Here is a 15687-nt window from a genome sequence, read left to right on the forward strand (position 1 = left end):
CACTTCTGTTAGACACATAGTTTATGATAGGGATGTTTGTATGATATCTGCCACTAGCCGCGAGTAACACTTCTCGGTGAAAAGTAAACGGAAGAGGGGAAAAAAGTAAACAAGGAATAGATTGCATGTAACGCCCCGAGTAGGGAAACCGCAAGTTTGAATAGTGAAGATGAGAAACTGAGGTGAAATCAATGAAGAAGGTGAGATCCTCAGCTCTCTAGACAGTGGGGTTGGTCTAAAATCTCACTGTTTTATTCTTTGTCAGAAGCTCAAACGGCAACTCGCGAATATATCACTCTCCAACCAACGATGTTCTTCCAGATTCCTCTTACAGGAAACCGGACTGCGAATCGTGTCTACCACAGACATAGTGTTTTCCTTCCTTGAGGTGATTAGACCCGGGAGACTGCAATCCCTCTCTTTCTGTGTTTATTTTAATTTCATAATTAAAGCTACTTCAAAATCTCCAGAATAGAATCTCAAGGAAATACTAACTCTCTCGTCATTCCCAACCTGTGAGGAAAACCTGTTAATATTAGTTCAATTTAAATATTGAAATTTAGCTTTAGCCAATATCTTAATTTTAAGCCTCTTTTTAGCCAACAAAATCTAGGCAATAAATTTCCAGAGGCTCCCATGAAATAGAAATCCAACTCCAGTGGAAATATTCGAAACTCTTGTTAGCTGCAAAAATTTAAAACATTTTATATAAAAGGAAAAGTCACTCCTCGGTCTTTAATTGACCATAATTGGCGAAAAACTCTCTCCTGCGAATGCAGTTAAAATCTTGAAAATTCCCTAGTCTTTATCATCTTTCGCAATAAATAACACAGATGAAAAATAATTTCTCGTCTATCATCTAATCAAATCACCTGCATTACACACCTTGACTTGCATCCTACATTGTTTAGCACAGAGATCATTACACAACCGTAACTAAATAATTAATAATTGCAATGATTCCATACATAATTTAAATTATTTAATAGTATTAATATTAAATTTTATTTACAACAATACTATTGAAGCTGATCCTCGCCAAAATATTCGCGTTATTACAGAAGAACTTTATAAACAACGTACTACTATTTTCGATGTCTCCATGACATCGGCAAGGTGAAAAAGTTGCCAAATGAATTGAAAATTCTGAATAAAGTTCAGCATTTATATGTATGCAGTCCTTCCAGTCTGAGGAACAAATGAGAAGAAATTCTACATCGGATTATGATAGCTTACAAAAAATAGCGATATAGCACGACAATTGTAAATGAACAGCACAATGGAAAGATCGAAAAGCAAGAAAACCATTCTTCCAAAGCAATTCTCGACCCAAGAAAGGTGTTTCTGCTTGTGTGGTGGTCTACTGTTGGAGTGATTCCTCGTGCCTCCTTCCGTCAAGGCCGGACTATAAAGTCTCTCAGTGCACTGTTGTATGAAACCCTTCCTGAAGCGTGTAATCTCCTGACTTATCATCCCATTAATCAGTGCCACTTCTGTCACCTTGAAAGCTTTTTAGTCGTAAAAAAATTCTCTGACAGACAAGTTCCACAAACAGATCACAACTTCATCTCATCACAGACTCTTTTCTTTTCGCTAGGATTGATTTGATTGATTTATTTAAGCACACAACGGCTACCTGCCTAAAAGAGGGGATGCTTTCGTGGAGGACTTTCTAAAGAAAACTGGTTCGTATACAAGTTGCACATGGGTAAAACTACGAAAACACCCATGCAGCCAGACCGTTCGCGGAGATTCGAATTCCGGATAGAATTATCAGGTTCAGTGTTCCGCCTTACTTGCTTTGGGAACATGTAAAGACCTGACTCGGAACAGGGAGCTTACTAAAGCTATGTTCAATAAATGTGGGAAGTAGACAAGATACACAGGAAGGGTATACGAAACCCTTTATTTTTCACTCTTTACAATAATTTCCGAACTTCGGAATACAGAGACCAACCACTTGTGGTCTGAACGTAAGAATATAAACAGAAAGAGCAAATCATAGAAGAACATATTCAGGATATGTTAAAGAACAAAATAATAACGCCCATAAATAGTGAGTACGCGAGTCCAGTCGTACTATGTAGGAAAAAGAACGAGTTTCCTCCTTCGGATAAAAGGGCTTGGAGGTTTGCTATCGATTACAGAAAACTGAATAGTATTACTAAATTCCCAGTTTACCCTTTGCCGGTTATAGAGGAAATTATTAGAAAGATTAAATCTACAAGATACATGACTACTTTGGACTTAAAGTCTGGCTACTATCAAATAGCTATGAGACCCGAAGACATACATAAAACCGCGTTTATAACAAAATCGGGCACTTATGCATTTTTACGCATGCCCTTTGGGTTGTGTGGGGCTCCGTCAACATTCCAGAGAGCTATGGACATTGTTCTAAAGCCTGTCCTAGGAAAATCGACTTTAATCTATCTAGATGATATAATTATAACGAGTAGTACGTTGGAACAACATATTAAAGATCTAGAAGAAGTTTTTAAATTATTAAAAGAGGCCGGTCTTACAATTAACGCCTCAAAATGCAAGTTCGCAACTAAAGAACTTAAATATCTGTGTTATAAAATTTCGCAAAAGGGTATAGAAACTCAAGATTCAAAAATAAAAGCAATCAAGAATTTCCCACCTCCCAACACCGCCAAGAAACTTTCTTCTTTCCTTGGGTTATGTTCTTATTATCGGTCATTCATAAAAGATTTTGCTAATATTGTTGAACCCTTTTTAGTAATTAAAAGAAAGAAAAGTAAATTCACATGGACAGCAGAAGCAAATACCGCATTTGAAAGATTAAAAGAAGCGCTTATCAATGCCCCTGTCTTGAAATTCCCGGAGGGGGACGAAAACCTGGAAATTGCAGCAGATGCGTCGGACTATGCTGTGGTTGCGGTTCTTATGCAAAATGGCCATCCTTTAGCATTTTTTTAGTAAAACGTTGAATCGTACACAAAGGAATTATACAGCTACAGAGAGAGAAACATTAGCCTTATTAATGGCTGTACACAAATTTCGAGTTTATTTCGGCAAAGCGCCAGTAACAGTCTTTTCGGATCATGCGGCTGTTGGTAGACTTTACTCGGAGAAAAACCTAACGCCCAGGTTAATAAGATGGGCTTTAAAACTCCAAGAATATAATCTCATAATCAAATATAAACCGGGTAAGAAAAACAATGTAGCTGACGCACTTTCTCGTATAAAACTGGACGATGAAGGCAATGAACTTAAATGCGCTGTGTTGACTTCAAAAATTTTAGATTCTAGACATACAATTATTGCTGAATTGAAAGCTGATCCTGAATTTGGAAGTATCTATGCATATTTAAAAGACCCCGAAAGCTTTGAGCACACAGATATCGATGCGATAAGAAACAGAGCAGAAAACTCTGAAATAATAGATAATTTATTATTTTATACGAAAACAACAAACGAAAATCTCGAGTACAAACCAGTCATCCCAGCCTCGCTTCGATTAAGCATTTTGAAGGAATTACACGACGCGAAAACAGCGGGTCATTTTGGGGTCAGAAAGACTTTTAAAAGGGTACGCGAGGCGGTATAGTTCCCGCAATTATACAAAATAGTAACTGCGTATGTCAGGTCCTGCAATCAATGTCAGTTAATAAATGATATTAATTACAGCCCGGCCGGGTACTTAAATAGCATTCACGCTACATTTCCGAATGAAATTTTAGGCATAGATCTTCTTGGTCCTTTCCCCCAGAGAGAGTTAAATAAAAATCGTTTTCGTTTAGTAATTGTAGATCATTTTTCAAAATGGACAGAAATTGTTCCACTTAAACGCGCGTCAGCCAAAACAGTCGCAGATACATTCTTACACAGATACATTTTAAAATACGGTGCACCGATAAAAGTCATTAGCGAAACGGTAAACAATTCATTAGCCAAATATTTGAAAACATATGCACTGGACTTGGCATACGCCATATCAAAATGGTTCCGTATAGACCACAGGCAAACATAGCAGAAAGAGTTAATAAAAACATTGTAAAAATAATTCGAAGTTATGTTAGCAAACATCACAAGCGCTGGGATGGCTACATAAATGAGTTAGCTTATGCTTTAAGAACGGCAAATCACGATACTACGGGAAAAACCCCAGCAGAATTATTTTTAGGCCGCAAGTTAATTACGCCATTAGATAAATTATTCTTTGTGCAACAAAGAGAGCAATAATTTAAACAGAAAGACGTGCAAACACTTATTGACCAGGCGGTTAAAAGCTCGGATAAGGCAAGAAATAGACAAAAGTTATATTATGATAGAAAACGCCGTGAAGCAGATTTTGGGGATAAAGTGTTGAAGCGGAAATTTTCTTTATCAAGTGCCCCAGACAATTTTACTGCAAAGTTAGCTCCAAAATTTGAAGGCCCCTATGTAATTCAGGAAATCAAGGGAGTCGTATTGTACCTTAAGAACGAGAGAGGGGAAATCTGTAAAGCAAGTCCCGACCAGGTGAAAAAATATTATAATCAAAATGATTTTGAAATCCTTAAAAGTTTCTTGCAGGACTCAAGCGTAAAAGAAGTAGAAGGTCCAGAAGTAACATCACCCGTTCCACCACCCAAGAAGCAGAGAATTGAAGAGAAACCTAGCCCTTCTACAACCTATGCGAAGTTACCGAAAAGAAGAAACGAAAACTTTCAGACTCCAGCATTTAAGAAATACAAGAAAGCAAAGCCGCCGCGTAAAGAGACCTTGGTAAAGAGGAAAACACCACTTACAATGTATCGCAGTAGAAATTCTACATCGAGGAGAACTCTTCCAGGGCCAGAGAGTCAGGTGCAAACAAGGCCGCCGTTCCCGAGAACGAAAAGACAGCAGGAGGAACGAAAAGACAACCACCAACGGAAGAAATTCAAGCATTATTCCAAACCGGAGGACGCCAAGACCAGCCATCCAGGGGAAAAACGGAAAAGACAGCAACCCGACGACTACCACTCTAAGAGCCCAGCATGCAGAGGGCGAAAAAGAAAAAGCAACGTGGACGGCACTCGGAGGACACTAAGGAGAAGACTGACGTCGATGAAACCTATAACGTGGGAGCAGTTCTGCCAGAAGAGGATGTCGGAGTTCCAATCATCGAAAACTCAAAGATAAGTTAAAATCTTCTATAATTTTTTTTTCTTTTGTTCCGAAATGTTATGCGTAAATACGAAGTTCTATGATTTGACGGAAGTCAATGTGTCTTGGTTGAGACTTAGTTTTGTTTTACTTTATTTAGCTAAGGCAAAAGTATTATTTTCTTTAAGTATAAAATCTAAGAACAAGCAGTTTCTGTTGGTCGAAAGACTAATTCTGTTATGTTAAAGCCAAAATTTGGCTGAAGATAAAAATAACTTCATATTCTTGTATTAATAAGAATTTTAGTTTCAGTGCCGCCAGCTTGGCGAAGAATGAGTAAAGTAAAAATTTATTTTCTCTTATTCATTTTATGGTAAATTGTAAAAATCATATGTATTAGAATTTTGTAAATATACGTAAATACTTGAAAGTTATGTAAAAGTAGAATTTAGTCTAGAAGCATAAAATCTTAGATGCTAAAAGTAAATGCTCAAAAGCAATGAATTCAAATTTAAGTATTAAACTGTAGATAAAATCATGCTTTAGAGCGAAAGCCTGCATGTCTAAAGATGAATGAGGGGGAATTTAGAATGAATGTATTTTGTAGGGTTCTCCACCTACACTTGAATTTTAAGAATGTTAAAGTAGCTCATCGAGTTGTAGAATGTCGAGTAAGGTGTGTCTATTTGGTCGTTGAATTCTAACAAATCATTGTGGTTAGGGGAAGTGTTGCAATACTAAAACACGAATATTCCCGTTTGACACCACACATGGTGGAGAGCCAGGGTAAAGTTAAATTCATGTTTGAATACATGAATGAATGTGAATTAAGCAGTAACTAAGGAAAATAAATCGTTCAAAAACAAAAACTTATTCAGTGTCAAGAAAGTGTAAATTATAATGTATTTAGAATGATACTGATACTTATTCCTTCCAGATGCTGGAAGGAAGAGAACAGATTGATTGCTGAAGTCCAGGAAAGGTTGCTGTAAGAAGAGAGAATTAAATAAGAATCTACAGAAATTTATTCTACCTTTTGTGAGATAACAGATTTTTTTTTTTTTTTTTTTTTTTTTTTTTTTTATGTAAACGAGGTTCTTAAAATTTAGTTCAGAATTGTGGAAACTTTTCAACAGGTCGTTTCTAGGACCTGCTTCCAAGTTTACCAAATTCTGGCAGCGGCAAATGTAGGGTTTATATTTATTTTAACTAACATTTATTTTAAGTTTAAACTATCTTTCCTGTCAAGCCTTACTTTCCCCTGGAATTGCCAATGCCAGAGTATGTAAATTTTTGTAGAACGCGCAAGGTTTCAAATTGTCAGCGGAAGTAATCTGAGTTAAATAGAAGGGAAACGAGTTCGAAAGTGTGCTTTCTTGCTTCACGAGCGTTGAGGTGGCTAGTTAGAAATTGAAGAACCACGCGTTTCGGCCTGCATTTCCACTGCGTTTGCCACGCGTTTCGCTTGCCTCGGCAGATTGTTAATCTTTCAACGTAATATTCAGAAGTTTGCTGAATTATCAGCGGTATCTTAGAACGCGGTGAGATTAGTTACGTTTAGAGAGCCTCGTAGTTAGTCACTTGTTATTATTCTCTTTTTAGTTTCTTATTTTTATTTTACCGCCGGGTCGGCGTAGTTTGTGAGCGTCAAGAGCACGCATTTGTAATTTCTAAAGTTGAATAAAAAGGGATTTAAGCCCTTCTCAAGACTTTGTCTACTTTCCAGTTCTCAGCAGTCACCACTATTGTTGCGTGCAGGTTGGAAGCACGCAACATTACAACATAACCAAATTAAATGAAAAAGGAAACGATGAGATTATAACCATATTGAAAATACTGATGAAACTCTGACATTTTTGGCCCCCCTGAAAGGTTACACTGGTAAGGCTAAGGATATTACTGAAAAAAAAGTATAAGCGCAGATTACGAAAACCACCTTACCATTGTGATGTTATGCATTGCTTCTGATGATCGAAAGTTAAAAAACATACTTAATTTAAAATTAAAACAAAAATACTCGACCGAAAATAACTTTCTAGGAACAGTTATGCATGTGTTCAAAAAATAGCAGGTAGATAACAGAATAACTTTCAGAAGACTGGCTAAAGATTGTGTAGAATAGACAATCAGGAAATGTTCACAGTCCAGTTAACATATTAGTACTTGATGCTATTTGAGAACATTTATATGAATAGATAAAAATAATGTAAAATGTGCAATTACTTGGCTATGACTCTGTATGTTGTGCTTATCCAACGGTAACTGCTTAATACTGCAGTTAACAAACCATTTGAAAATTTCTGTTTAGAGGATTATTAGTTGACTGACAAATGTACAATCAGAAACTTCAGAAACTTCAGATGTTCTGAATATTTATCAGGAGCTGTATCTGTGCTACAATATCTGTTCACAGAAATTGTAGCACATTTTAGACCTTAACAAAGATCGCATCACCAATATTCCCAATTCTCTTTCAGGCAATATACAGTGACTCCAAAAATTGAGAACAAAAATTGACTACTGGTGGTACGTAAGAATCTAAAAAGACAAGTTTAGGGCAAAGAGGTTGTAAGGATCTTAAGTTTTACTAACGTTTATTTTATTTTAAATCTTTACTATCACTTCTTATTTTCTACTTCCGGCCAGAATTATAAGCGTGAAGGATTTTATGCAAAGTTTGTCTGGCGAACGCCAAGTACTTAAGTTGTGGCTTTTTGCCAAGCAAGAGAGAGAGGAAGCAGTAAGTCAACGCAGGCCGCTTACCTTAGAAGTTACGCAATTGCTGTTTGCCTTCCAGGCCAGAGGTTTTAATCCTCTTGATAAATTAAACGTATTGTAGTGTTCACAGTCTCTGTGCTACATGCGCTTCCTGTTATTATAAGGCCAATCTTCCACGTGTATTATTCTAGAGTTAAATTAGAGTTTAGTTTTATTTTTATACTTTTACGTTAGACCCCGAGTGGCGGGTCATTGTATTCCGAAGTTATTGTATATAGAGAAAAATAAAGGGTTTTGTATACCCTTCGTCTGTATCCTGTCTACTTACTACAATTAGTGAACATAGCTTTAGTAAGCTCTCTGTTCCTAGTCAGGTCCTTGTATGTTCCCGAAGAAGGTTAGAAGGAACATTGATCCTGATAGTGGCGCCCAACGAAGAAGTATAACCATGGCCGAGTTTCAAGAAGAACCTGTGCTGCCTGCAGAAACGGCTCAGAATCCAGAAATGCCAGCTGCCGCCCTGGAAGGATTCGGTTACATCGTCCAGACCATGCGCGCTTCGATGAAACCAGAAGCAACGTTTAATGGGAACTCACCGGTAAACAGTTTTTTGGAAAAATTGGATGACCACTTCATGCTCTACCCCGTGCACGAGTTTCAAAAAGTTACCTTAACTACCAGCGCTTTGAGGGGCCAAGCGCTTAACTGGTTCAAATGTATAGGCAGAAGTCTCTTGGGTCAAGCAGGAAGTCCCACCTATACTTACGAAAATTTCAAGATTGCCCTACTAAACCTTCCCTACAACCTTCCCTGTTGTAAGGGATCGTGCGAAATTAGAAACGGAACTTTTCAGCATATATCAACAAAGAATCGAAAACCTCTCGAGCTTTATTTTAAGAAAAATTCACGTTTTCAAGCTCTTGTATGGAAACCGTCCGGATCCTGAAATAATTCAAGTGATTTTGCCGAGGTTACTGCCCCAAGTGCAAGACTTTATTGAACTAAGAAATCCGACTACACTGGAAAAGTTATTTGAGCTAGCAATCCAGTTTGAAAGTAGAAGAACGGCGGACGTCGAAAGAAGACGTCAATATCAACAGCGAAACCAATTTGGTACGCCAAGACTACAGCAAACTCAAGCATACGGCTACGGAGAAAAAGCGAGTCAGTGGGCAAGGAAACCCGAGCATTCAAAAACAGCCGGCGAACGTCGACAGTTCAATAGCAACCCAGGAAAAAAGTCTCAAGGCCAGGGGAAAAAGAAGGAAAGCACGGAAAGGAAAAATAATTTAAACTAAAACGGATTTCTGCTGACGAGAGGGTGCGGAAATCCGAAGGCCACGAAAACCCCTCTTCCTACAAGTTAAATACAGTAATGGTGAAAAATTTGACTCTTCCGAAGATTGAAGTCTTGGTGAATAATATCCCAGCCACCGCACTCCTGGATACCGGCGCGCAGTGTTCTTGTGTGGCAGAACAGTTTTTTAGGAAATATTTTCGCAAATACCGCATATATAATGCGGATAATACGACAGTATTAGCGGCGCAAGGAGAAAAATGTAAGTGCGTAGGTAAAGTACCTTTGTATATCCGTATCAAGGACGAACAAATAAAGGTGACGTTTTTTATAGTAAAGAATCTGCAAGCACATTTAATCTTAGGGATAGATTTTCTTTCAGACGGACAAGCAACACTGGATTTTAATGAAGCGTCCCTTAAGCTGACGATGAGACCAGTTCGTACTGAAAAGGCTGAACCGCCGATGGTAAATCTTGACCACCTGCCTAATGACGAGCAAGATAGAATCCGACAAGTGGTAAGTGAATTTGCTTCGTTATTTAGTGATATTCCAGGATTTACTCAGGTTACTAACCATAGTATTGACACCGGAGATGCATTGCCAGTTCGTCAAAAACCATACCGGTATGATAAGAATAAGGAAAAAATTATAGAATGGCATATTACCGATATGCTACGTAAAAAGATCATAACGCCCATCTCAAGTAGTTATGCTAGCCCGGTGGTTTTATGTAAGAAAAATAATGACTATCCTTTGGAGCATCCAAAAAGGTGGAGATTTGCTATTGATTACCGTAAATTAAATTCCATAACGAAATATCCGGTATATCCGTTACCGATCATAGAAGAAATTTTAAGGAACATAAAATCAACCAAATTTATGAGGACTTTAGACTTACGGACTGGTTATTTTCAAATAGGGGTGAGGCCTGAGGACGTGCCTAAGACTGCTTTTATAACCAAGTCTGGCACTTATGTATTTTTGCGTATGCCGTTTGGCCTTTCAGGGGCCCCAGCAACATTTCAGCGATGCATGGACATTGTGTTAAGACCTGTTCTTGGAAAGTCCACATTTATCTATTTAGACGATATCATTATTACTAGTGATAATCTAGACCAACATGTACAGGATTTAAGACAGGTGTTTTCTTTATTAAATGAGGCCGGTCTAAAAGTTAATGTCGAAAAGTGCAAATTTGCAGCCCCTGAATTAAAATATTTAGGTTACAAAATATCTCAAAAAGGGATCGAGACAGATGAATCCAAAATAATCGCTGTACAAAAGTATCCGACTCCAAACACGGCAAAGAAGCTCTCTTCTTTTCTAGGACTTTGTTCATATTATAGGTCCTTTATAAAAGATTTTGCGGCTATCGCTGAGCCATTGTTAAAATTAAAAAGGAAAAAGGCAAGATTCTCGTGGACGGCCGAAGCCAATAGTGCTTTCGAAAAATTAAAACAAGCATTAACGCAAGCCCCTGTGTTGAAATTTCCTGAAAAGGATGAAAATTTAGAAATTTCAGCGGATGCTTCGGATTATGCGGTAGGAGCGGTACTTTCGCAAAATCAGCAGCCCGTGGCATTTTTTAGCCGAACTTTAAATCAAACACAAAGAAACTATTCCGGGACCGAGAGAGAGGCACTTGCAGTTCTGTTAGCAGTGCAAAAGTTCCGAGTCTATTTTGGAAAGGCGCCGATAACAGTATACTCTGATCATGCGGCGGTAACTAGATTGTACTTAGGGAAAAATTTATCCCCAAGGTTAATAAGATGGGCACTCAAGCTGCAAGAATATAATCTGGTAATCAAGCATACCCCTGGAAAGGAAAATATCGTAGCAGATGCCCTATCAAGGATTAAAATAGACGAACAAGGCAATACCGTAAAGATGGCAATGCTTACAGCGTGTACAATAAATTCCCGAGAAACTGTAATAACAGAACTAGGTAAGGATCCTGAGTATGGAAGTATTTATGAGTATTTGAAGGATCCTGAAAATTTTAGCCACCAAGATATTGTGGCGATAAGAAATAGGGCGGCCCATTACGAACTAATAGATGGTCTATTATTCTATACAAAAACTACGAATTTCAACAACGAATTACGACCTGTTATCCCAGCTAGTCTTAGATTAAATATCCTGCAGGAGCTCCATGACAGCCCTTTAGCTTCTCATGCTGGTATTCGAAAAACTATCCATAGCGTACGCGAGGCAGTCTACTTTCCTGAACTGCAAAAGTTAACAAGGGCGTATGTCCAGTCCTGCCCAACATGTCAAGCAGTTAATTATATTAATTTCCGCCCGGCCGGGTTTCTAAATAGTATTAAATCCGAATTTCCAAATGAAATAATTGGCATTGATTTATTGGGCCCTTTCCCAAAAAGTCAGTTAAATAAAAGTCGCTATCTCCTTGTTATGGTTGATCATTTTAGTAAATGGACCGAAATTGTTCCCTTAAAACGAGCCTCCGCGAAATTAGTTACCGATTCTATTTTAAATAAATATATTTTAAAATACGGGGCGCCCCTAAAAGTTATATCGAATAATGATCCTCAATTTGTAAGTAATATATTTGAAGACATGTGCCAAAAACTGGGCATACGTCATTTAAAAATGGTCCCGTATCGGCCGCAATCAAATATAGCGGAACGGGCCAACAGAAATATAGTGAAAATTATCCGTAGTTATGTTAAAAATTTTCATAAAAGCTGGGATAACTATGTCAATGAATTTGCTTTCGCCCTTAGGACCGCAAAACATGATACAACGGGCAAAACTCCTGCTGAGTTATTTCTAGGCAGAAAGATTATAACACCGTTAGATAAATTATTTTATGTGCAACAAAGAGCCCCAGAATTTAAAATGGGTGATATAGAAAAACTAATAAAAGAAGCAAAAAAGAATACGGTGTAGCACAAAGAAAACAGAAGCTATATTATGATTTGAAACGACGGGGAGTAACTTATAAAGTAGGGGATGAAGTTTTAAAAATTAAGCATTCACTTTCTTCAGCACCAGAAGATAAAACTGCCAAATTTTTTCCACGATTTGAAGGACCATATGTTATAGAAAAAATAACGCACGCTGTTGTAGTGTTAAAAGCCAGAAATGGTGAAACCTGTTCCGCAACCATTGATCAAATCAAGCCCTACTTCGATCGTAATAAAATGCAAATCTTTTCAGATCTTTTGCAGGATCCGGCACGGCAGACACCGCAGGTACAAGTTCCAGAGGTGGAAAAACGACAAGTACAAGGGCAAGCCAATGAGAGACAGAAGCAAGTGAAAAGAAAATTGCCCCGCGGAAAAATTGAAGGTAACAAGAAAAAGAAGCCGTTCCACCGTCCAGAAAACAGAGTTCACGAACACCCCCAGAATGAAGAAGGGAGAAGGACGACGTATGTGAAGAGGACCAGGAGAAATGACGGCAACTATAACCCGGCTTTAAAACGGAAGATCTACTCATCCGACAGAACTCTCCGCAGCAAAAGTCGCCGAACTGCGGAAGGGCCATTTAGCGGCGGAGGAAAAAGTACAAGGAAAATTTTAACGGCCAACAACGAGGTCCAAGCAGGATCACGACAGAAGTTTCCCGGTTCCGCCAAGACCAGCTGCCTTCAAACGGCCAAGACCACAAGCAGAGGAGAAAAGGAAGGTGTTCAAGGGTGGCCGAACTGGTGAAAAACGGAAGCTTCCAGAGGAAAGCACTGAAGGGCGAGCCCCTACAAGAAGGAGGATAAACCAAACTACTATCTGCAGTACCTTTAAAGACTGGGCCCAGAAAAGGATGTCCGAATATTACAAAGATAAGTAAAATTTTATGTTACTTTGCAAACTTAAGTTAATCTTTCATTCTTACTGCAAGTGGCATTTCAAGAAGTTTTACCTCATGCGAGGTCTACCTTTATCGCCAAAAGGGCGAGAAATGAGTTGTGACCGATTTTCGTATTATGTTTTTCAATTACTCGTGCGTAAAACTAAAGTTGATGTATAATAGCGTTGTGTAAAAACTTAAATATTGTAAAAAGTTATTGTATAAATTTTATTTAAAACATTCTAGCAAGAGAGAAGTTTTAGTCTGAAAGACTTTTTGAAATGTATTATTTCAATGTAGAAAGAATTGGCACTTGCTTTGAAAAGAATAGAAGTTAACAATGTACTACTAATGTATGTTTTCAAATCTGTAAAATTAACGGCATGTTGATATGTTCTTATATACATGTGAACTGTTATTTTAAATGTTAAGAAATACCGTGATATGGTAAAAGTGAAAGTAATGTTAAAAATTTGTTATTCGTGTGACTGTAAAGATTAAATCATGGCGAATATGTGTTAAAGGTTGAATGATGTAGTTAGGCTCTCTGACGCTACACTTTAGAGTTAGCCACTTTTAGAATAGTACCTCAGGGTTTAGAGTTGAAATTAGGGTGTGTTAAGAGGTCTCGTTATGTTGAATTTTAACACGTTAGTGTTTTGATTGTAGGAGGAAGTGTGGCACACGTAGACAGAAACACATTCGTGTTTGGTGTTCTTTTACAACACATGTCAGAGAGCACGGGGAGAGATAATTAAAATAGTCATGAATGAAATAAGAATGTTAAGAGCAGTATAATTGTATATGTTACTTGCCATGTCATTGTGTAACATTTCATTAAACTAGTTTTCCTTCCAGATCTCTGGAAGGAACCAGAATTGAATAAAAGCTCCTGTTTAGATGCAGTACAGATGAAAAAAGGATTGTTGTATATCCTGGGAGCTGCTATTGTAACAAATTTCTTTCTTTTAAATTTTCTAGTTTCTAGCGAAGTTATATTTGTAAAAGATTGGCTTCGCGTTAGATTCTAGAGCTAAAAGTTTTCAACAAGGTCGTTTTAGACCTCAGTTTCAAACTAATTAACTCTGGCGGGAAGTATGTAAGGATCTTAAGTTTTACTAACGTTTATTTTATTTTAAATCTTTATTATCACTTCTTATTTTCTACTTCCGGCCAGAATTATAAGCGTGAAGGATTTTATGCAAAGTTTGTCTGGCGAACGCCAAGTACTTAAGTTGTGGCTTTTTGCCAAGCAAGAGAGAGAGGAAGCAGTAAGTCAACGCAGGCCGCTTACCTTAGAAGTTACGCAGTTGCTGTTTGCCTTCCAGGCCAGAGGTTTTAATCCTCTTGATAAATTAAACGTATTGTAGTGTTCACAGTCTCTGTGCTACATACGCTTCCTGTTATTATAAGGCCAATCTTCCACGTGTATTATTCTAGAGTTAAATTAGAGTTTAGTTTTATTTTTATACTTTTACGTTAGACCCCGAGTGGCGGGTCATTGTATTCCGAAGTACGGAAGTTATTGTATATAGAGAAAAATAAAGGGTTTTGTATACCCTTCGTCTGTATCCTGTCTACTTACTACAATTAGTGAACATAGCTTTAGTAAGCTCTCTGTTCCTAGTCAGGTCCTTGTATGTTCCCGAAGAAGGTTAGAAGGAACATTGAACCTGATAAGGTTCAGAAATCTTTCATTCTAAAATATTTTCAAATAAGTAAATTTACAACAAATAAAATATTTATATTAAACGGGGAATGCGGCAAACTACTTGTTAATGCAAACGGGTCAAAATATATCCCATTTGGAAGCTAAGCTCACTGAGTTTTACTGTTTAACTGAAAATGCAAGTAATTAGAAGCCTCGAATATTATCTTAATTGTAAACAGAAATTATTACAGGACTTTAAAGAAAATCTATTTACCTTTACTATTCCAAGACCAACTGTAACTAAAGTTGCTAAGGAATCAGAATCATACCCGAAATGCTGAAATACTGAAGGAGCATAGTACAGCACATTGGTGTTACCTGAAAACTAATATTAATACGTTAATCTTTCTAAAAAAATGGGACTTTTTTCCAAAGCATAACATTAAAAATCTGGCCCAATATTTCAGTAAAAATGTTGTAATTGTTGTATCATGTTTCCATGAAATTACTTTGATACTAAATGTAATAAAATTTCAGTTAACACATTTTATCGTTTAATTTTTGCATGCTAAAATCATCATAAAGTGGAACTCAATATCACATTAAACATCCATTTATTCGTACTATAATTTAGAGTATATTATTTCGGAAAATAACATGCCGTTTTTCTCAGATACCATGATTCATTCATAATTTAGATATTTACAACTGGCAAGAAAAAATTCGAATTTAACAGATACTCACATTATTTCTAATTTCGTTCCATACTATTTGTTATAATTTCTTGAATACCAAACTAAGGATTCACAAGACAAGAACGATTTCTAACAAGAAAATCTTCAGCTTCATTTAACTTTCCAGTGTTTATGGACATCTTATTCTACCATGAGGGTTGGTTCTGTCCTATAATAAGGAACAAGTTGCTCAATGGCATTTTCTTCGTAAGGCACCGTATAAAATAATAAATTCCGCACATTTTTATCAGAATGCGCATTATCATCGAAACTCTCATAACTTGAAAATCGAAATTAATTAAATTTTATTAAACTAGAATCATAGATCTACGACCAACAGCTTACGAAGTATTTAATCTTACACTAACCCCTGT

General features: G+C 37.2%; 1 protein-coding gene across 7 annotated transcripts in view; it reads right to left on the minus strand.

The window, feature by feature from the left end:
• Window positions 1-15687, minus strand: part of LOC118192806 (solute carrier family 2, facilitated glucose transporter member 10-like) — a 216332-nt gene that overhangs the window by 27365 nt on the left and 173280 nt on the right. For 6 of the 7 annotated variants that reach the window (XM_085807064.1, XM_085807059.1, XM_085807060.1 and 3 more), the window contains one exon: window positions 14854-14964. The exons of the other annotated variant lie outside the window; for it this stretch is intronic. In XM_085807064.1, the coding sequence (XP_085663190.1) occupies window positions 14854-14964 (111 nt within the window). The remainder of the gene's footprint in view (window positions 1-14853; window positions 14965-15687) is intronic. 7 annotated transcript variants of the gene reach the window in all.

Source organism: Stegodyphus dumicola, chromosome X1 (genome assembly GCF_044657685.1).
Source record: "Stegodyphus dumicola isolate Sdum_Otavi_A_Nest chromosome X1, ASM4465768v1".
Lineage (NCBI taxonomy): Eukaryota > Metazoa > Arthropoda > Arachnida > Araneae > Eresidae > Stegodyphus > Stegodyphus dumicola.